Here is a 23,424-nt window from a genome sequence, read left to right as displayed (position 1 = left end):
TGACATTCTCTCTCTCCCGCTCTCTTACCCCTCCCCCACTCACTCTCTCTGTCTTTGTCTCAAAAATAAATAAGCTTTAAATTAATTTAAAAAAAAGAGTTTGTCATTTAATAAAATTCAGTCAAGGAGAAAGTGAGTTCTTGTCACTAGGAACCAAGTAATTGCTTGCCTTAAGTCATTTTGGAATAAGACAGGATATATATATATATATATATATATATATATATGCACACGCACATGTACATATATATTATATTTTAATATAAATAAATTGAAGGAGCTCTGGGGTTAAGAACAGGTTCAGATCTGACCTTAAAAAAATTTTTTTTAATGTTTATTTTTTGAGAGAGAGAGTGCTCAAGCAGGGGAGGGGCAGAGAGTGAGGGAAACAGAATCTGAAGCAGGCTCCATGCTCTGAGCTGTCAGCACAGAGCCCGATGCGGGGCTTAAACCCATGAACTGTGAGATCATGACCTGAGCCAAAGCCAAACGCTTAACCCACTAGGCCACCCAGGTGCCCCTCAGATCTGGCTTACTTTGTCTAATCCCATAAACACTGGACTCTGCTCTTAGCTACCCTGACCTCAACTGTGTCAAGTCCTGTACCCTGGTATGTGGCTTCATATGTTTCTTTTCCTTGGTCTTCTCTAGTTGTAGTTCATTCTCTGACTCTAACTTTGCTCCTCGCAGTATCCTATTCACAGGAGCCAGGGTAAACTAATGGGAGCAGAGTTGGGAACGAACTAGAAAATAATACTCAGATACTAGGGATGCCAGTTGAGGTGGAGAACGGCTAGTAGCTTGATGACCATTTCTTCATGCTCCACCTGCTGCCTGTCACTCTGTGGGTGAGGCTAAGTCTGCAGTGTCTTGGCAAAATGGGCAGAATTGCTACAGATGACTTCTGCAAATAAAGTGATGATGCAGCGTCAACTAGTTGCCCCCGGAGAACCTAGCTGAACTGTAGACATTATTTGATGTCTTAAGCACAGAGATTTTTTTTTCCCATCACAAAAACCCTTGTTTTTAAATGTGAGAGTAGAATTCTACCTCAAAGAAGATGTAGTTTCTAGTTTTGGTTACTGATGTGAAGATCTTAGAGGAATCGTCCTTTAATTTATTTTTCTACTTGTTTCAGGGAGATGGCTGGGTTTATCATAAACCCCTTTGGAAAACAATTCCAGCAACACAACCAGCAGAGTGATACACACTATCTGAGACTCGACCAAATGAACTTCTTCTCTGTTTACCCTAAACCCTCCCAGAATGGAGTCATTGCACTGAGTGACCTGCTTCCTGATTGCACAGACTGTATCTAGCTAAATCTGAATGTCCCTGTTAGGGCACCGCAGAACTGCAGCGAGACCAAAGTGTTGAAGACACACGACGGGCCTCTCACCAACCTGGTCATGTGATACAAGCAATATCATCTGAAAACCTTTCACATGAATTATTAGATGATTCATCTTTTATCCGGCTCCTGCTCTGAAAGTTAAGTTCAAATCCCCTATATTTGCATGGGGGCAGCAGATACACAAAAGAGTGAGAACTCAGTGATTTTGATTTCTTTATAGTAAAGAGTGAAGTCTCTTTCAGAGTTTGTGCTTTGCTTTCTGTCAGTAACTGAAGTATTCACTACTCTTACAAACATCCAAGAGGAAGAGGACAAGGACCCAGAAGTGGATTCAGCCATTGTGCCTGAAATCAGTGTTAAAAAAACCAACCAGGTCGTAGTAACAAGGCATTCTGTTCCTTCAAAGAGACTGTGTGCCTGTGTCTGAGGAACTTCTCCATTATCCACCTCTGTTGGAACTCTCTTTTAAAAAAGTATATTTATAAATTGATTAGAATTATAACCATGGAGAATTTTTTCTTCTGAGCATTTTAATATACTTGAAAACAACATTGACTTGAAAAATTTCAGAAGATTTTTCAATACCTAGTTTTATTAAATACTACACTTGAGAGACAGTTTTTTTTAAATGTGTTCATGTCAATATGATGAGATTTTGGCCTTTCTCAAGAACTGAGGCATTAAAGAACAAAGCAAACATTTAAAAAATAAAACTCTTACTTTGTTTTTTCCTTACCTTTTTTTCTCTTGTACATTAATATCCAGTATTATGTGCTCTCCCTCTGAATAAGTATGCTTCATCTTACCTCTGTTCATTCAAATTTAAAACAGCTATTCATATCTGTCAGTAATGCAGAAGTTATATTTGTGGCTGAGTGCATGTATGGTATGGTTTTCTTTTCTTTTCAAGGAAACTCAGATGCTGAAGAAAGAATATGAAATAAAAAGATATTAGGAACAAAGATATCAGGAAGTTGTATTCAGGTACAAGTCTCTCTTTTTTTTAATAAGTATTTTACTGAGGTTGAAGAATTGCTGGCAATTAAAAGAATAGTGCTGATTATGGCTTTCATCATTCATTCAAGTATTTATTGAGCACCTACTTGTGCTCAACACTTGTTACTGCAAGCTACCTTAATTTTCCAAGAGTGGTGCCTTACTCTGTTTCTTCTGACGTGGTCTTCCAATCAGTGTGTAACATACACCTGTCAGTCCTCAGCCGTTGTAGGTGGCTGTGTCTCTTGCATCATCATAAGAAGTTTAAGCTTTGTGCTCTGATAAATTGTGTATTATTGAAGGGGTTAATAGGATGAAAACAGCAAAACAATAATTTTTTCAACAAATTGTAAATTATAAGAAAATAACTGGTTTATGTACAACCATTTTAATGATTCCCTTGTTCATTTTTGCTGTGAAATGCACTGAAAATTTTCAAAATGAGTTATAGTTCATGTGTTGGGAAGATTGAAAAATAATAAAACTAGAGAACAATAATGCCTTTGTCTGTTTTATGAATGGAGAGAAGTAGAAGGTTTGTCTTTAGAGTGAGCCTGCTACTCATTTGAGAGGGACATTGAGTTTTTCTGTAAATACTTATCTTCAGGAATCTCTTAGAGAGATAAAGAAGTATATTCAATAAGAATTTTTAAAAATTGAAATGTTTAAGTAGCCTGGAAAAAGAGCAAGAATGTAAAATTAAACTGAAGATTTTGTTTTATTCTTTGAAACATTTGAATACTTATTTCTTTCTTTCAATTACTAAGCCATTTTAAGAATTAATGAAATTTTAAAAATTCTTAAGAAAAAATACATTTATAAGTAACTAAAATCTCCTCATAATATTGGGTTGATTCTTTGACAAGAGTGACATAATAGTACTAATTTGGGGTAATTATCTTACCCTGTCTCCATCTTGACTTTTCACTGCAGCTTATCTACCAGACAAGAGCTAGAGGTCTTTTCTGTTTTATTTTTTATCTTCATGTTGATAACTGGCCAGAGAAATGAATATTTGCAGCAGTTACTATTGATTTGTATCTTTTACTTCAGGGTCAAAGTTTTATTTATTTATTTGTTTATTTTTTTAAGTTTATTTATTTTGAGAGAAAGAGAGAACAAGCAAATAGGGAAGGGGCAAAGAGAAGGGGAGAGAGAGAATCCCAAGCTGGTTCTGCAGTGTCAGTACAGAGCCCAACACGGGGCTCGAACTCACAAACTGAGATCATGATCTGAGCCAAAGTCAGATGCTTAACTCAGCCACCCAGGCACTCCATCTACAGATTAATTCTTAAAGGATTTATTAATTAATTAGATAAACATGAAATTTTGTTTAAAATATTGCCTTAAGATGAAGGCTAACTTCTAGTCAATGTGCTCCCCCAGAGAAAGGCAATTTTGTGTGATCACTCCACATTCTACACTTGAGAGGGATTCCCTAAAGTTAGTCCAGTGACTAGAAGCTGAGTGGTGATTCAGCAGACATAGTGGGAGAGGGAAGAAACGATAATTCTACCAGATGGGAATATAAAAGACAAGTTCATATACATGAAAATGAAAATTTCAATAAAATATGTATTGTAGTGGCATAAAATCCCTCCTTGCCCAAAAACCAAGCTGCACAGGAAGTTGTTACATGTTACAAAGCTTCAGCACATGTTTTCATTAATTGATATTTACAGTAACACTGTGAAATTGCAAAGTCAGGGATGGCTGTTCCAACTTTGCAAATGAAGAAATTATTGCTCAGAAAGTTTAGTGCCCACTTCAGTTCACATAGCTAGACCTTCAACAAACATCTGTTAAGTATTCCTTTGAGGTCAGATGATGCGTTAGACTTCAATGTGATAAATACTATCCCGATCTTTACAGGCTTAGATGAGGGAAGAAACCAAAACCTAAATTCCTGAGAATGAGTTGTTGTGGCAAGGCTAACTGGTCTTTCCAGCCCCCAGAAAGGCATCATGGTACCTAGGTTCTTTGGAAGGCAGTTGATCAATGAGTTGAAAATGAGTGATTTGGGGGGTGCCTGGCTGGTTCAATCAGAAGAACATGCAACTCTTGATTTTGGGGTCATGAGTTCGAGCCCCACATTGGGCAGAGGTTACTTAAAATGATAATGAAAAAAATTAAAGCAAGAAGTTTGGCTCAAAATCTACATAAGAAGCCCCAAACAGTGCAACTAGGTGACTAACCCTTGTTCCGTCCTAGAAGACTGGAGAGATTGAACCAGAGAGGTTTTCAATTCAGACACACAGGTTGATAAACTGAAAATGGGGAACAAGTTAAAGTCTACATAAGTAGGAGACCTCACAGCCTCGTCCCCTATCCCATTCCTTAGATATTGACAGTCAGGCTTATGCCTTTAGGCAAGAGATTAAAGATCTTTTTTGGAACTTCTGTACTGTAAAGGAAACAACAAAACTAAAAGGCAACCGACAGAATGGGAGATGATATTTGCAAATGATGACATATTGGATAAAGGGTTAGTATCCAAAACCTATAAAGGACTTAGCCAACTCAACATCTGAAAAACATAATCCAGTGAAGAAATCAGCAGAAGACATAAATAGACACTTTTCCAAAGAAGACATCCAGGTGGCCAACAGACAAAAGATGCTCAACGTCCCTCTTCAACAGGGAAATACAAATCAAAACCACTTGAGAAACCACCTCATACCGGTCAGAGTGGCTAAAATTAAAAACTCAGGAGACAACAGATGTTGGCAAGGATGTGGAGAAATGGGAAACCTCTTGCACTGTTGGTGGGAATGCAAACTGGTGCAGCCACTCTGTTAACAGTATGGAGGTTCCTCAAAAAATTAAAAATAGAGCTACCCTATGACCCAGCAATAGCACTGCTAGGAATTTATCCAAAGGATACAGGAGTGCTGATTCATAGCAGCACATGTACCCCAATGTTTATAGCATCACTTTCAACAATAAGCTAGATCATGGCAAGAGCCCAAATGTCTATCAACTGATGAATCGATAAAGAAGATGTGGTTTATACATACAAAGGAATACTACTTGGCAATGAGAAAGTGAAATCCTGCCATTTGCAACAATGTGGATGAAAGTGTAAGGTATTATGCTAAGTGAAATAAGTCAGAGAAAGACAGACATGTTTTCACTAATGTGGAACTTGAGAAACTTAACAGAAGATCATGGGGGAAGGGAAGGGGAAGAAATAGTTTCAAACAGGGAGGCAAACCCATAAGAGACTCTTAAATACAAAGAACGAACTGAGGGTTGATGGGGGTGCAGGGGAGAGGGGAAAATGGGTGATGGTCATTGAGGAGGGCACTTGTTGGGATGAGCACTGGGTGTTGTATGTAAGTGATGAATCACGGGAATTTACCCCCAAAACCAAGAGCACACTCTGTACACCATATGTTAGCTAATTCGACAATAAATTATATTAAAACAATTAATAAAAGATATGAAAAAAAAATCCTTTTTGAGAGAACAACTCCAGGAATAAAAGTCCTACAGATATATTTGGAGAGCCCACCAACAAAAAAAATTCTCAGTTGACAATCTGTTAATTACAGTAAAGCCAAGTCAGCAACATAATTTTTCACCAAGAAACTACACACATCCATCCTCACACCAACACATTGAACATATAAACAACACATTACCTCTCATTTTAGCAGCTGAGGATCAGCAGACATTTGAGGAAAGATTCTAATGTGAATAAAAAAGATTAAATGGGAAAAAATTTTTGAGGAAACCGATAATTCAGGAAAGGTGGGAAATAATTTCAGAAAAAATTAAATCTTCAGACAAGATGATCTTGCTTGTATGAAATGTGAACAAAATGCTATCTTTAAAATGGACTGTTGGAGTGCCTGGGTGGCTCAGTCGGTTGGGCCTCCAACTTTGGCTCAGGTCATGATGTCATGTTCGTGGGTTCGAGCCCTGTGTCAGGCTCTGTGCTGACAGCTCAGAACCTGGAACCTGCTTCGGATTCTGTGTCTCCCTGTCTCTCTAACCCTCCCCCTCTCATGCACTGTCTCTCTCTCTGTCTCAAAAATAAATAAAGCATTACATTTCTTTAAATAATAAATAAAATGGACTGTTGAGGGAACAAGAACATGTCTTGGAAATTAAAAATATGATAGCTCAAATTAGTCACTCAAAAGAAGTTCTAGAAGGTAAGTAAGGGTAAGCTCTTGGCAGATAGAACAAAAGTACAAAAGATGGACAATAGGAGAGAAATAAAAAAATTAGAAGAACAATCAAGGGAGTCTAACACAGCTGGTGAGGATTCAAGATATTAAAAACCAATGGAAGGAAAAATATTAAAAATACATACATATATATGTACAAGACAGTCTCCCAGGACTGCATGACATGAATCCAAATGAAAATGCCATGAATAGCTTACACAATAAGGGAAAAATAAAAGCCCAAAACGAACCACATCATTGTGAAATTTCATAACACTAAGGATGAAGAGAAGATTCTGAAAACAGAACAGCGTCAGGCTTTTCAACATCTCTGAAAGCTAAAAGGCAAAAGAGAAATACCTCCAACTTTGCCTAGAATTTTATCCCCAGCCAAAAGATGAATCTGACATGCAAAATTTAAAACAGTCTTGTCCTAGCTGTTCCTTTTCTGAAAGCTATTAAAAGCACATGCTCCAGCAACACAACAGAGCGGAGAGGGGGGAAAGCAGGAATTGGAAAGATAAGAAATCAAGAAAAAGAGGATCCAACAGAGGGAAGAGTCAAAGGGAGGCAGCCACTCTACAATATCTAGGTATTCTCCCAGGATCTAGCTCCTCCAACAGCTACCTTATTTGTGGACAACACTTTATACCAATGCTCTTTGTACCAGAATCTGCCTCAGTTCTAATGGAGCTCATAGAAGAGGAGAATATGTCTTCTTTCATATAGCAATACTTCAGATCTTTGAGTATCAGTTCTCCCAATGCTAATATTCTGAGGTTATTCAGCTGTGCTTCATATGGTGGGATGTCATCTCATGATCAGTTTCCAGAGAATGCACCGTGTGTCAGTGTTACGTGGACTACTCAGAAAAGGCCAGAATATGGTAAGTGGAGTCTTGATTTAGACTCATTATGTCTTTTTTCTTTTTAACAGCTTTGTTAATGTGCAATGGACTTAAACTACACATTTTTAAGCATACAATTTTATAAGTTTTGATTTAGGTGTATTCCCATGAAACATCATTTCTATTGTGATAATGAGAATATTTATCATTCTCAAGAGTTTATTCTGGTCTCTTGGTAATCTCTCCATCCCCCCTTCCCCTCTCTCCACCACTGTCCCGTATCCAGGGAACCTCTTGTATTGGTCCTGAGGTTGCCATAACAATTCCACAAACTGAATGACCTAAAATGAAGTTTATTCTCTCACAGTTCTGGAGGCCAGAAGTCTGAAATCAAGGTGTCAGCAGGGCCATTCTCTCCAGTGGCTTTAGGGGATAATCCATTTTTGTTTCTTTCAGCTTCTGTTGTCTTTTGACTTTCTTTGATTTGTGGGCAATTACTGTAATCTCTGCTGATGTGGTCACTCTTTTTGACCTTCTCTTCTGCCTCAAAATTTTCTCTGCCTTCCTCTTATGAGGACACTTGACATTAAATTAAAACTTGACAGGCACCTGGGTGGCTCAGTCAGTTAAGCATTCAACTGTGGATTGTAGCTTGGGTCATGGTCTCATGGTTCTTCAGATCAAGCCCCGTGTTAGGCTCTGCGCTAACAGAGCAGAGCCTGTTTGGGATTTTCTCTCTCCCTCTCTCTCTCTGCCCCTCCCATGCTGTGTGTGTGCGCGCTCTCTCTCTCTCTCTCTCTCTCTCTCTCTCTCTCTCTCAGTCAATTAAGTGTCCAACTTCAGCTCAGGTCATGATCTCTCAGTTCATGAGGTCGAACCCTGTGTAGAGCGCTGTGCTGACAGCTCAGAGCCTGGAGATTGCTTCAGGTTCTGTGTCTCCCTCTCTTTCTGCCCCTCCCTTGCTCATGCTCTGTCTCTCTCAAAAATAAACATTTTTTAAAAATTAAAATACATAATAAACTTAAAAAAATTCCACCTTGATATTCCACAATGATTTCCTTATCTCGATTTTTTTTAATGTTTATTTATTTTTGAGAGAGAGAGAGTGTGTGCCAGTGGGTAAGGGGCAGAGAGAGAGGGAGACACAGAATCCGAAGGCAGGCTCCAGGCTCTGAGCTGTCAGCACAGAGCCCAATGCAGGGCTCTAACCCATGAACCATGAGGTCATGACCTGAGACGAAGTCAGATGCTTAACCGACTGAGCCACCCAGGTGCCCTTTTATCTCAAGATTCTTAATTATATCTGCCCAAACCCTTTTTCCAAGTAAATTAACATTCATAGGTTCTGGGAATTGAGATGTCGAGCTATCTTTTGGTGGACACCATTCAATCCACTCCACCACTAATCTGCTTTATGTCAAAGATTAGTTTGCATTCTCTAGAATTTTCTATAAATGGAATCAAACCATATAGTCTATTTTGGGAGGGAGGTCTGGCTAATTTCACTTAGCATATAATTAGTTTGCTTCTTATGCATATTGTTTCATGCATTAGTAGTTCGTTTTTTTCTATTGCTGAATAGTAATTCATTGTTTGGATTTTATCACAATTTCTTTGTTCACCCATCAGTTGATAGACATTGGGGTTTTCAGTTTTGGTCTAGTACATATAAAGCTGCTATGATATTTCATATAAACCTTTGTATGGACATATGCTTTCATTTATCTCAGGTAAATACCTAAAAGTGGAACGGTAAGCGTATGTTTTTAACTTTTGGGGAAATTGCAAGTGGGATTTTCCAAAACGATTGTACTATTTTTCCCGCCCAGCAGCAGTACATGAGAGTTCCAGGTACTTCACATCATTGGCAACCCTTGGTATGGAGTCTTTCTAATTTTCGCTAGTCTCATAGGTGTGTCACGGCAGCTTGTTTTGATGTTAATGTGAATAACTGTAATGATCGGTGATGCAGAACATCTTCTCATGTGCTTATATGCCCCCCCGTATCCCATCTTTGGTGAAATGTTTGTTCAGATCTATTGCCCATATTTTCATTAGGTTGTTTGTTTTTTTATTGAAGTTTGAGTTTTCTTTATATATTCTGGATATAAGCCCTTTAATTTGGTTTATAAATAATTTACTCTAGTCTGTGTCTTCTTTTCATTCTTTTAACAATGTATTTCAAATAGTAGATGTTCTTAATTTTGATAAATTCCAATTTATCAAGTTTTTCTTTTATGGATCATGCTTTTGGTATCCTATCCAAGATCTTCTCTAACCCGAGGTCACAAATATTTTCTCCTATATTTTCTCAGATGTTTTTTAGTTTAAGTTCCTACATTTATGCATATAATCCATTTTGAGTTAATTTTTTTATTGAATATGGTACAAAATATGTGTAAGAAATACGTGGTTTTTTTTTGCAGTGGATACCTAATTTTTCCCAGTGCCATTTATTTAAAAGACTATTTTTTACACTAAAAAGCTCTATGCACCCCTGTGTTCACTGAAGCATTAATTAGAATAGCCAAGATATGGAAGAAACCTAAATGCTCATCTCTAGATGAATATAGATGTGATATATGTGCATGCATATACACACACACACATGCACAATGGAATATTACTCAGCCACAAAAAAGAATGAAATCTTGCCATTTGTGACAGTATGGATGAACCTAGCAGGTAGAAGTTATTATACTAAGTGAGATAAATCAGACAGAAAGACAAATACCATATGATTTCATTTATATGTGGAATCTAAAAACAAATGAACAAACAAAACAAATAGACTTGTATAAGAAACAATCTGATGGTTGCCAGAAGGGGTACAGGTTGGGGGGTAATCAAAATAGGTGAGGAGAATTAAGAAATACAAACTTCCAATTATCAAATAAATAAGTCATGAGGATGAAATGTACAGCATTGGGAATATAGTCAATAATATTGTAATAACTTTGTGTGGGAGACAGATGGTAACTAGACTTATCATGGGGATAATTTCATAATGTACAAAAATATCACATTACTATGATGAACACCTGAAGCTAACAGGATGTTGTCTGTCAATTATACTTCAACAAAAAATAAGAATAAAAGACTATCCTTCTATCGAATAGCCTTTACGCCTTTGTCTAAAATAAGCTGATCATAAATGTATGTGTCTAGTAAGGACCCTGTTTTGTTACATCAAATTGGTTTATCTATCTTTATACCAACACTGCACTGTCCTGATTACTGTATCTTCATAATAAATCTTACAGTCAGATAGTGTAAGTCTTCCAACTTTGTTCTTTTTCAAAGTTGTTTTGGTTATTCTAGTTTGCATTTCCATATAAATTTTAAGATAAGCTTGTCAATTTCTACAAAAAAAAGCCTTCTGGGATTATGTTGCAGTTTAATTGAATCCATCAGTCAATTTGGGGAGAATGATTTCTTGCCAGTCTTGAGTCTCTGGAACCATGAACACAGTGTATCTCTCCACTTATTTCAGTCTTCTTTAATTTCTCTCAGCAATATTTTGTGGTTGCTTTCTTTTTATTTAATGTTTATTTATTTTTGAGAGAGAGAGTGAGCAAGGGAGGGGCAGAGAGAGAGGGAGACGCAGAATGTAAAGCAGGCTCCTTGCTCTGAGCTGTCAACACAGAGCCTGACGCGGGGCTCAAACCCATGACCTGAGAGATCATGACCTGAGCCGAAGTTGGACACTCAACCAACTGAGCCACCCAGGTGCCCCCTGTGGTTTCTTAGTATACAGGTTTACATATCTTATATCAGTTATCTTTAAGTATTTCATATCTTTGATTTTACAAATGACATTTTAAAACATTTTCAGAGGCGCATGAATCGCTCAGTCAGTTGAGTATCCGACTTCAGCTCAGGTCATGACTTCGCGGTTCATGGATTCAAGACCCACACCGGGTTCTGTGCTGACAGCTCAGAGCCTGGAGCCTGCTTCGGATTCTGTATCTCCCTCTCTCTCTGCCTCTGTACCATTCACATTCTCTCTCTCTCTCTCTCTCTCTCTCTCTCTCTCTCAAGAATAAACATTAAAAAATTTTTAAACATTTTAAGTTTTTAATTGTTGCTAATTTATACAAGAAGTACAATTTACTTTTGTACACTGATTTATTTTGTACACTCATTTATTTCACCTGGCAGCTTTTCTATAGATGCCTTATTATTTTCTACAAAGAAGTTCTTGTCATCTTTGAATAGAGACAATTTTCTTCTTTTCCAATATGAATGCTTTATTTCTTAGTTTATTGCATTGGTTAAAACTTCTAGTACAAAATGAAGTAGAAGTGGAGAGAGCATACATCTTGCCTAGTTCCTGATCTTAGGGCAAAGCAGTCTTTAACTATTAAATATGGTGTTAGCTGTAGACTTTTCACAGAAACTCTTTGAGGAAGTTCCTTTTAATTCCTACTTTGCTGAGAGATTTTGATCAGGAATTGGTGGATGGTTATTCTTACCAAAGTTTGCACTTGAATTTGGAAAACGTTTGGTCAATTGTTTATTAAACATATAATCAATTAAAAACCTCATGGTCTTAATACTCCTTATGGCTAAATCACAAAGCATTATTGAAGAGTAGGCTTAATAGAATTTGAAGGCTTCTTAATTTTTGGTTTTGCTATTTACTATTAGTGACACATTAGTCAAGTCATCTACCTTAGCTCTAAGATTCAGTTTCCTTATCTTTAAGTCAGTAATAACAAGGTAATGTTAACAACCATGAAGGATTGGCACCTATGTGAACCAGAAAAAGCACTTTCTTAAATTTTGCGTCCTATGTACCTAGTTTGCCTCATGCTAGTTTTGGCCTTACCTTATGATATTCAATTCACTGTTTTCCTGGAAGTGACAGTATTCTCCAGCTCTGTCACTCTAAACCTAGTTCTTATGCTCAGAGAGCTGGATTTTTCTGAAATATGACATAGTGGACAAAATCTTACATGTATAATTTCAAATTCCTTGAATCTGAATTGACACTTCACCTCTGTCTTTTAATTACTGTGGGATCTTGGGCAAATTATTTAACTTTTCTGACACTTTCACAAACTGAAAAATGAGTTATACCTGTTTTACTTGCCTTATCAGGTGTTTTGAAGCTCAACATAATGATGCATGAACAAATACTTTAACTGAAAACCATCTCTCAACTAAGTATTAGTATGCCAACTCTGAGAGCACATCACTACTAAAAGCTAGATGAATTCCTACAAAGCCCAGTCACACTAAAGAAATGACATAAAAATGTTCCAAGTCTCCAAATGTACTGAGCCCTTTTCTTCCCTTGGAGGGTAATGAATCACTGGTGAATTATGCAGTCACTCACAAACATTCAAAGGACTAAAGTAGATGATTGGTTTGCTCTGTATAAGGCCAAAATTACCTCTCAGAGTGAACAACTTTGACTTGGTTTTCAAATGAATTTTATTTCATTCCAATTCTCTTTAATCAAGGTTTAATTTATGAACAATAAAATGTATGTGCCTTAAGTATGCTATTTGGTCCAGTGAGTTTTGACAATTGTATATACCCATGTAGCACCCACGTCAAAATCAAGATAGAGAACCTTTAACCTAACTCGGTGTTCCCTCGGGCCCTCTGTCATCAAATCCCTCATCCTCCCAGGGGCGACCATTCTCATTTCTATTACAGAATATTAGTTTTGCTCGTTTTGGACTTTATACAAGTGAATCATACAGAATGTAGTCTTTGAAAAACTTTTAATTTTTATTATATTAAGTAAGATTCTTGTTAAACAGGGCTCAGAGCTGGGGTATCCATGTTTCCTTGCCTGTTTAAAAGCAGAGGTCACTTGAGATTTATATTTCCATTCATTGTTGTTGTATTGTTACTTTCCAATCTTCCTGGTTTTCAGAACCACTGGAAGTGCAGTGAAAGACTGAATTCTTGGGTTTCAGTCTTTCCTCCCATGACCTTGGGCAAACTCTTAGCTGTAAGGTCTGGCCCTTAAGAATTTTAAACTTTTTATAATTTTAATCAAAGTCACTGTTGAAAATATGCATATTTCTTATAAACATTTGAAACTGAATTTTCTGTTGAAGTGAGCTTTAAGGAAAATTAACACTCTCTTTAGACCTGTTCTGCTGGGCTCAAGACAATACTGGCCTGCATTGTATGTGGCGTCTTCCAAACTGGGATGACATTGTGCAGTCCAGATAACAGGCTGAAACAGTTCTGAAAACAAGCCATTCCAATTCTGGGAAAATTCTATCATGGTTGACTCAAGGTGGGAGAGCAAGGGAGTGGAGATGAGAAGTTGAAGGCTGACTTCCTTTTTACTGTATGTATATCTGCTCGCGTCACTTAATATCTGAATTAAGTACATGTATTAATTTTTCAAAAGTATTTTTTTATTTACTCATTTTTTTAAGTTTATCCATTTTGAGAGAGACAGAGATAGTGTGAGCAGGGAAAGGGCACAGAGAGGGAGAGAAAGAGAAAGAGAAAGAGAGAGAGAGAGAGAGAGAGAGAGAGAGAGAGAGAGAGAGAATCCCAAGCAGGCTCCACACTGTCAGTACAGAGCCTGATGGGAAATGAGGGGAGCACACAAATAAATCCATGAATCATGAGATCATGACCTGAGCCAAAACCAAGAGTCAGCCACCCAGGTGCCCCTAATTTTCCAGAATTTTTAAATAAAATTAAGAAGTGGAGGTGAATTGAAGTGCATGGTTGAATATGAGTTCTGAGGCCCACAGTTAAAATAATTTGGTAAACATTTGATAACCAGCAAGCGTGGACCGTACCTGATGGCTGAGCTTAAATAGACCATTTTCTGCCACCCCTTTTCCTCCCCTACCCACCTCACCATCATTTCCTAGTATTATTCACCCTTGTGCTCCAGGACATGATAATGTCATATTTTCCCAAAATACATTTGTTTCATTCCTTAGTGCCTCTCTTGCAGTGTTTCTGTGGCCCATCTACTCCACCTCTTGACCTGAGTAAATTCTTCCTTCTTCTCTCACTGCCATTCCTGTGTGAATGAGGGCTCCTCCTCTGTGGTCCTGTGCTTATTACATAATATTATTACATAATTACTATATAATATTGCTTTTTTCTTTTAAATAGCTTGTTTTTTAATAAAAAGTAACAGATGCTCATTGTAACATTTCAAATGATGGAGATGTGTATATATAAAAAGAACTTTTTTTCCTCCTGCCAACTTCCATTCCCATCTGGAAGGGTGACTTTCCATACTCAAGAAAAAATTGCTTAGGCACAACTTGAGTTCATTTCCCTTTGCAAAAGATTAAAATCACAGGAGTTTCCAAAGCAACAAGTGAGCATTACCCTTGGATTTCGCCTGCACTTTCCCTCCCCAAACCGTTAACAGTGTGCCACGTATCCTTCCAGCTCCCTGTTCCACCCATTTCATAGAGACGCACACACATCTGCGTGGCCGACACGAAAACACCTAAGTGCAAAGTGCTGACATGACCAGATCCTCCCTCTTTTTCTGCGTCCTGCTTTAAGGAGGAGTCTTTGTTTTTCAGAGCAAGGTTATGGACAGAGATGTCCACTGAAGATTAGAGAAGCAAAATATTTCTCGGCATAAGAAAGATCTTGGAGAAGGGAAGATAAGATCTGGAGGGTGGTGAAGAAAAAGGAAAGCTGCGAGAGCAGGGAGTTTTGAGGTAAGGGGGCAGGACACTGAAGAGATGTACATATGTAAAGAGAATTTTTAACAAGTTTTAGCAATTTAATATAATTCCTCATTTACTATCTCAAGAGACTTTCAGTAAAGATCACCCCTCGTGTTTAAGGCTCTGGGGAGTCATATTTGTGTTTCTCATGGAAGTATCTATAGGTCCATACTGGGCCTGGGGGTGGAGTGAGTCTCCCTTGAAGCACATGGGCTGCATGGAGGAAGTTTGTGAAAAATCAAGGAACAAATTCAGGATACTGTGAGTCAGGGAAGGGGAGGTGGGAATGAAAGCTGGGATGCAGCGAACAAACATTCGTTATGGAAGCCCCGGGGGCTGCTCCCGTGTGACACCCAGCGCCCATTCTACTCAACTAAGCAAAGTTTGCCAGTTGACGAGCCTGCCCACATATACAGAGCTTTTTCAAAATACTAAACTTAAAAAAATTTTTTAATGTTTTTTATTCATCTTTGAGAGACAGAGAGAGACTGCGCAAACAGGGGAGGGTCACAGAGAGAGGGAAGTACAGAATCTGAAGCAGGCTCCAGGCTCTGAGCTGGCTGTCAGCACAGAGCCCGATGCAGGGCTCGAACCCACGAACCGTGAGATCATGACCTGAGCTGAAGCTGGACGCTTAACTGACTGAGCCACCCAGGCACCCCTCAAAATACTAAATTTAAATTATTGAAATGTTAATGAACAAGGATCTTCAGACGCCTTCAAAAAGCTCCAAAACGAAAGCAAGAAACTGTTAAAAACAATGACCCAGGAGGAAACAGGAATAACAAACAGGGAAAAGGGCCAAAGAGGTGAAAGGTTCTGGCCTGCAACCTTGATAATTCCGGGGGCACCTGGGTCGCTCAGTCAGTTAAGTGTCCGACTTCAGCTCAGGTCATGATCTCCAGGTTCATGAGTCTGAACCCCACACTGGGCTCCGTGCAGACTGTGCAGAAATTGCTTGGGATTCTTTCTCTCTGCCCCTCCCCCACTCACTTTATATCTCTATCTCCAAAAATAAATAAACTTAAAAAAACCCTGATGTATGGTAAATTTAATAACAATAAAGAACAGAAATTAATAAAGAGAAACCAGAGAGAAGATTGCCAAAGCCACAAGCTGATTCTTTATAAAAAGAGCAATAGCATTGTGAAGCTCTAATTTGATGGACCAAGAAAATAAGAAAAGAATATAAGTTCCAGAACACAAATTTCAGAAATAAAAAGGTGTTATAAATCCTACAGACATTAAAAGTGTAATAAGAGAATATAATAAACAAATTTATGCCAACAAATTTGATAGTTTGGATGAAATGGACAAAGTAGAAATCGACAAAACTGACACAAAATGAGACAGAAAATCTGAACAGCCCTATATCTATTATTAAAGAATTTTAGGGGCAACCTAGGTGGCTCAGGTCATGATCTCAGGGTTTATGAGTCCGAACCCCACAGTGGGCTCTGTGCTGACAGCTCAGAGCCTGAAGCCTGCTTCAGATTCTGTGTCTCCCTCTCTCTCTGACCCTCCCCTGCTTGTGCCCTATCTCTGTTTCTGAAAAATAAATAATGATTTAAAATTTTTAATAATAAAGAATTTTAATTTATTATCAAAACTTTCCCCACAAAGCTCCAAGCACATATTGTTTCAGTGATGATCTACAAAAAATTAGAGAAGGAAGTAACACTAATCAGCAATTCCTTTGAATAGAGAAGGGAACACTCAGAACTTATTTTATGTAGCCCCTAGTACCTGAATATCAAGAAAAATGTAATTCTAAACCACTATCCATAATGAATATAGAGGCAGAATACTTAAATAGTTAGATTTGTCAAAAGATGGGCTAACAGTAGTTGAAATTTTTCTGGAGACTGTTCAATATATAGAAGGAGCCAAAACTAGGCAAAGAAGAAATTGTTGCCTCAGAAAGTGGTAAAGTGCAAGTAATAAAAACAAGACACCAATGCAGGTATCTGGGTGGCTCAGTCAGCTAAGCATCAGACTCTTGCTTTCCTCTCGGGCTCATGAGATCAAGCTCTGAGTTGGGCTTAGTGTGAAGCCTGCCTGGGGTTCTCTCTCTCCCTCTCTGCCCCTCTTTCCACTCGCACACACACACTCTCTCTCTCTTTCTCAAAATAAACAGATAAAAATTATAAAAATAATAATAGAACCATGAATGGGATCCCATAAGGGTGATTCTAAGCAAGTGGACAAATTTGCTGCCTTGAGCCCGCTAGGAATGGCAGCCCCTTCTATGAAAGAATGACAGGCTTGCTGGGGAGCCCAGGAGCAGCACTGGAAGTAGTTAGATGAGAACACAGGTACTTCTCAGTGCAAGAAGTCAAGAAGCTCATTTGAATCAAGTTGTCCCCAGCAGTGGAGAAAATATTTTAATAAAAGAGACTACTTGAAGTTCAAAGAACTTGAAGGAGGATAATTCCAGCCTTCAGAACCAACTGCAAAGTCCTAGACTGCTCCTGAACTTTTCAGAAGGGTTGAAACTATTCTTTCTGAACTTGCAAAAATGCCCCAGTGGCTACAGAACAACAGTGTTTGGCGGGGTTTTTTTGTTTGTTTTTCTCTTCTTAATTTTTTTACATCTATTTATTTTTAATCTTTTATGTGTTTATTTTGAGAGAGAGAGACAGAGAGTGAGCAGCGAAGAGGGGGAGAGGCAGAGAGAGAGGGAGACACAGAATCTGAAGCAGGCTCCAGGCTCTGAGCTGTCCACACAGAGCCTGACACAGGGCTTGAACCCACACACTGTGAGATCATGACCTGAGCTGAAGTTGGCTGCCCAACCAACTTTTATTTTTACTTTTTAAATTGTGCTATTTACTTTGTTGCACTGCACATGCTTTAATTAATAAATGCCCCTACATTTATTTATTTTTGAGAGACAGAGAGAATCAGAGCACAAATTGGGGAGGTGTAGAGAGATACACACAGAATCCAAAGCAAGCTCCAGGCTCTAAGCTGTCAGCACAGAACCTGACATAGGGCTTGAACCCACAAACCATGAGATCATAACCTGAGCCAGAGTTGGGCGCTTAACCCACTGAGCCACCCAGGTGCCCCAGAACAACAGTGTTTTGAATCATGGTAAACATCAGCACTTGTTTCATTTCTTTAAAATGATCAAGTAACAGAGATTCCATCATGCAAACTATGAAGAATCAAAATTGTATGAAATATGCTTAATTTAGCAAGAAATCTGTATTTTAAGAAAATTAAAGCCTCTTATAAAAACCCATGTACTTTTTTCCCCATCTTTTTGTACTTTTTTTTTAGTTGGAGGAAAATAGTAGGCAAATATGACTGATAGAAATACAAGCATACCTTAGAGAGATTGCAGGTTCAGCTCCAGACCAGTGCAACAAAGTAAATAGCACAATTTAAAAAGTAAAAATAAAAGTGGAGATTCAGTCCATGCACCTTCTGTTCTTAGATCCAGCTTCCTATCATAAGAGAAAGGCAAGACCAAGTGAGTGAAAATGTTCAGTGTTGAGTGTAAAAAAAAAAAGGTTTTATATAAAACATCATATAAGACTTGATCCTATCTTCATGGATTATATTTGTGTACATGTCCCTGGTTGGGGAAGGAGACTGTTCAAAAATATAAATAGTGATTGTTTCTTGCTCTTGGTATTATGGATGAGTTTATTTTCTTCTTTTTGTTTGTTGCTATTTCTTAAATTTTATCTATTTACTTATTTAGTTAATTAGTTATTAAAGTTTAGTTATTTTGAGAGAGAAAGAAAATGAGAATGTGAGTTGGAGAGGGGCAGAAAGAGAAAATCCCAAGCAGGCTCTGCATTGTTGGTGCAGAGCTCGATGCAGGGCTCCAACCGTGAGATCATGACCTGAGCTGAAACCAAGAGGTGGTTGCTCAACTGACCGAGCCACCAGGGTGCCCCTATTTCCTGAATTTAAAAAATGATGATTAGGGTGCCTGGGTGGCTCAGTTGGTTAAGTGTCAGCCTCTTGATCTCGGCTCAGGTCATGGTCTCACGGTTTGTAGGTTCAAGCCGCACATTAGGCCCTGTGCAAAGCCTGCTTGAGATTCTCTCCCTCCCTCTCTCTCTGCCCCTCCCTGACTTGTGGGCGCATAAGCATGCTCTCTCTCCCTCTCAAAATAGATAAACTTAGAAAAATGATGATTTATGTCATTTCAGTAACAAGAAAAAAATTATAGATCCTTAAAAGAAATAGTGTGATTCTTGCCCATGGCATTGTTTACAAACCCTAGTCTGAATAATTCTTTGGTGGGTATGTTGGTAGCAAGTTTAAGCCTCAGGTAGCATGTTGGACTTGACTTCTTTGGAAATCCCTTTTTTTAAAAAAATATTTATTCTTGAGAGAGAGAGAGGTAGAGAGCAAGCAGGCAGGGGAGGGGTAGAGAAAGAGAGAGAGAATCTCAGGCAGGCTCCATGCTGTCAGCACAGAGCTTTACGCGGGGCTCGAACCCATGAAATGTGAGATCATGACCTGAGCTGAAACCAAGAGTCAGATGCTTAATCGACTGAGCCACCCAGGCGCCCCTGGAAATACCTTCTAATCTAATTGTGATTTAATGTTTTTGTAGACATATATGTCACTACAAGTGTTAGTCTGTGTATCTGGAATATATTTTAGGTCTTTTTATTTTGTATTTGTGGTGCTTTAATATTTTGAAGCTTTACTGATCCTTGAGAGATTGCCCCTCCTACGGCAAGCCAAGTTCCAGCATTCTTTTCTTGCGCAAACCAACCAATCCACAGGCCATACTCCAAATACCTCCTTTATGGCCTCTTACATAATTCTCCTTCCCTAACCACCCCAGGACCAGCTACCAGACAATTAGGGACTGCCCTTGCCCCAGAGTCCTCTGAAATTATTCAAACTAGCCAATCCTAAACCTAGTTATCCTGCCTTGCCTCATTTCTTCCCACAGATACCACAATAAAGGCTCCTGTGATATTTTCCCCTCTCACTCTGCTTCTCTGTGCAGTCACTATGCATGACATTCTGTGCTTTCTGCTTCTAGGGATCTGTGGGCAGTACCCTTTTGTTTTTCCAAATTTGGTTTCTTCAAGGGTATCTCTTAGAAAATATACGGACAAAGTTACATTTAGCTAACTAAAAATTGATATCAAAGGCAGTCTTTGTTTTGTTTTATTTTGTTTTTTGGTGCAAAAATATGATTTTATTAAAGCACAGGGATAGGACCAGTGGGCAGAAAGAGCTGCCTCAAAGGCTGTCTTGATATTTTTTTTCCTTACAAAAAAAGAGGTGTGAATTGCAACAGGAGGGGAAATTTCCCTTTATCATTCTAGATTCTTTTGGCTGGTCTATTAATTGACATAAGACAGATTAACAGTAGAAAAATAAGTTCAATTATGTAGGTATGGGAGCTCCGTAAGAACATGAGATCCATGAACATGTCAGGAAATAATTGAGGCTTAGATGCCATCCTGGGCTAAGGAATGGGATAGAGGCCTGGGATTCAAAGGAGAGGAGGGTAATTCACAGGACACTCATAAGAGCGGATGTTCGGTAATTAGAGGTTTGCCTAGCTGTACTTATGGGTCACCCAGATAAAAAGTTGTCTCTGGTAATCGTTGTCTTTCTGGGCCAGGCCTCCATACATTCTTTTAGGTATTTAAGGGAGAGGTCAAAGTAATTTTCTTGACTCTTTTGGATTTTGATTGCCTTCAGCTCAAAAATAATACACATGCCAAAGTGGCATATTTTGGGGTCATGTATTCTGCTCCCCCACAGAATGAAGGGGAAACATGTTTCTACTGTTTTAGTTTTTTTTCTTTTTTCTTTTTAGAAATATCATGTAGCACTATGGCCTCCTGTCTGTGAAGCCCCTTTTCCTTGTTCTTAGTGCAGGATGAGGTACTCAAATCACCAGGCCAGAGGAAATGTCCTAATGACTCTAGAAACTTGAGAATCTCAAAACTGGCAGAAAGTCACAGGATAATGGTTACGAATCTGTCCCTTGGAGGATAAATTAATAGTCTTCTGATTTAAAAAATATGTTTCTTGAGAATTTGCCTAGTATGAGTAATCCCTGATAAAATGCCTTTAAAATTTTGAGTAGATGTCCTATGTTGCAGGATTATCACACAGCGGCTTTTCTTTCCAGGAAGCAACTATTCGTGCCAGCACAACTCAGTTGGCTTCTTACCCAAAGAACTGAGCCCCAAAAGCCAAGTGGCATAGTTTTAAATGTATTTTCTACTTCTTCGTCTCCCATAAATGGTAAGATACAAACATGTAGACAGATTAAGTGGTCTCATGTTACAAGGTCCTGAGAGATGTTGTCAGGTAGGTGTATAACCAGGTTGCCTTGAGGTTCTTTTTCTTTTTCTTTCTTTCTTTCTCTCCCTCTCTTTCTTTCTTTTCCTTCCTTCCTTCCTTAATTTTTTTTTTTCTTTTCTTAGGGAAAAAGAACCATACCACACTACTGTTTGATCAGAGGGGAAGAAAAGCAAGATAGGGTCCTTGCTTTAAAAAAAAAGTCCAAAGTCGGGTTGGGACAGACAGACATATAAATAAATAATTGTAAAATAATACAAGCAATGTCTTAACTGATTTATTTTTTAATGTCTATTTTTGAGAGAGAGAGCGAGAGAGAGAAGAGCAGCGAAGGGGCAGAGTGAAAGGGAGACACAGTCTTAAGCAGGCTCCAGGCTCTGAGCTGTCAGCACAGAGCCCACACCCGGCTGGAACTCTGGAAGGTGAGATAATGACCTGAGCCAAGTGGGACATTTAACCCAGGCGCCCCTAACTGATTTATTAACAAAGTGATATTAGCATTTGGACATTATAACTTGAGGTTTTAGGGATGAATGGGAAATCCACCAGGTGAGGTGAGGGGGCCGAGAAAGCAATCCAGGAAGAGCACATTGTGTGTCTCAATTTGGAACAGCTAGGTATTTAGGCAGAATAAGGTTTCTGTCATGGAAAAGTTGATGACCAGACTTTGCATATAAGGAACTGCCAACTACCACATCCTGTTATACCCGGTGAGCATTTCCCATCAGGTTATCATAATGAATGCTTATCAAGAAAGCCGGTCCCGAAAATTCATTATAGATGTTTATAGAAAATGACCATAATCTTCGGGTTTCTCCGGATCAGAAATCTCTGGATGAGAAACGCAACGGATTCAAGGACCGCTTCACTTCTTTCCTTCTCTCAAAAACTTGCATGTGCTACCTTTTGCTAAATGTGTTACTGGATCTGCTAAAAAGTTTTTAATTTTATGCCGATCCGATCTTTCCCGGTAAAAAATGGAAACTACAAGGCAGGCGAGAAAGAGGCCGAGAGCGAGGTCAGACCGCGGCCTCCGATTTCTTTCGAGTTTCCATTTTTTCTAGGTGGTCACCAATCCGAACGGTTCCCACCTTCCCCTCTTCTCCCCTTCTCGCTCTTCATCAGTTCTCCGCGGTTTCTGTGTACCCCGGCTTAGCAGCTGTGGCCAGTTCCTGAGTAGCAGCGCTTTTCCACCTCAGCCAAAGGCAAGGGAGCTCTGTGGGTCTCAGCCGCCGCTGATCCAGGCAGGGGCAGGGGCTCCGCGCGCGGCGGGGAAGCTCTGGAAGGGGCTCGTGACTCGGTCCCCAGGGCTGGGGAAGGAAGGCGAGTCTCGGCGACCGGGGTCGGGAAAGGGGGCGGGGCGCGCTGCGCGGCGGCGCAAGCGCACTGGGTCCACCGCGCCAAACTGCAGACATGGAGCAGGCACCTCCAGATCTCGAGCGGCAGTGGCAGCCGGCTCCCCTAGAGCCGCTGGGCCACCCCGACGCGGAACTGCAGGCCGCAGTCGATGAGGAAGCGGAGGTTTCCCGAGACGAGGGTCCCGGGGACGGCACGGTGAGGAGAAGGGGCAGCAGAGGCCGCGGGGCCTGGTGTCCGGGCCTAGCGGGCCGAGCTGGACTGGCGAGGGCCTGGGCCGGGGGCTCGGCCGGGGAGGCCTCGCGTGAGGGGACTCCAGGGTGGAAGGGCCGAGCCACAGGTGCAGTGAGGGGGAGGCTCAGTGGAAAAGGGGGTTCTGGGGGCGAGCGTCTTGGGGCTGCGGGGCGAAGAGAAGGGCCGAGAAGGCGGCGGCGGCGGTGAGGGGAGCTGAGGAGATGTGTGGGTGCGGCCCGGGGGCGTGGAGGTCGGGGCCCGAACCCGCCGGGCTGGAGCAGGTGCGGTGTTCAGAGGTCCTGAAGAGGGACGCTGCTGTTGGCCTTCTGGTGAGGGGTTGTGCAGAGGCGAGGGCCGAGCGGAGGCGTGGAGAGTGGGCAGCGGTGCTGAAGGAAGGGGATGAGAACTTGAGGAGCAAGTTGGGATTATAAAGGATGGTTGGCTTGGTGCCGCCATCAGGAAATTGAAGAAAGTGTGGAA

At 39.8% G+C, this 23,424-nt stretch overlaps 2 protein-coding genes and 1 pseudogene across 3 annotated transcripts in view; all 3 read left to right on the top strand.

The window, feature by feature from the left end:
• The window catches only part of OSBPL11 (oxysterol binding protein like 11), an 84,064-nt gene extending 81,216 nt beyond the window's left edge, over positions 1–2,848 (top strand). For both annotated transcript variants that reach the window (XM_029939473.1, XM_029939472.1), the window contains exon 13: positions 1,139–2,848. In XM_029939473.1, the coding sequence (XP_029795333.1) occupies positions 1,139–1,204 (66 nt within the window). In that variant the 3' untranslated portion in view covers positions 1,205–2,848. The remainder of the gene's footprint in view (positions 1–1,138) is intronic.
• Positions 2,849–17,287: 14,439 nt separating this feature from the next.
• On the top strand, positions 17,288–17,518 carry LOC115291359 (annotated as a pseudogene).
• Positions 17,519–22,755: 5,237 nt separating this feature from the next.
• SNX4 (sorting nexin 4) overlaps positions 22,756–23,424 on the top strand; it is a 75,539-nt gene continuing 74,870 nt past the window's right edge. Inside the window, exon 1 of the mRNA XM_029940723.1 lies at positions 22,756–22,908. Within this exon, the coding sequence (XP_029796583.1) occupies positions 22,768–22,908 (141 nt within the window). The 5' untranslated portion in view covers positions 22,756–22,767. The remainder of the gene's footprint in view (positions 22,909–23,424) is intronic.

The sequence above is a fragment of the Suricata suricatta genome, chromosome 5, assembly GCF_006229205.1.
Source record: "Suricata suricatta isolate VVHF042 chromosome 5, meerkat_22Aug2017_6uvM2_HiC, whole genome shotgun sequence".
In the NCBI taxonomy this organism is placed as follows: Eukaryota; Metazoa; Chordata; class Mammalia; order Carnivora; family Herpestidae; genus Suricata; species Suricata suricatta.
This window is presented reverse-complemented; position numbering and strand designations above follow the sequence as displayed.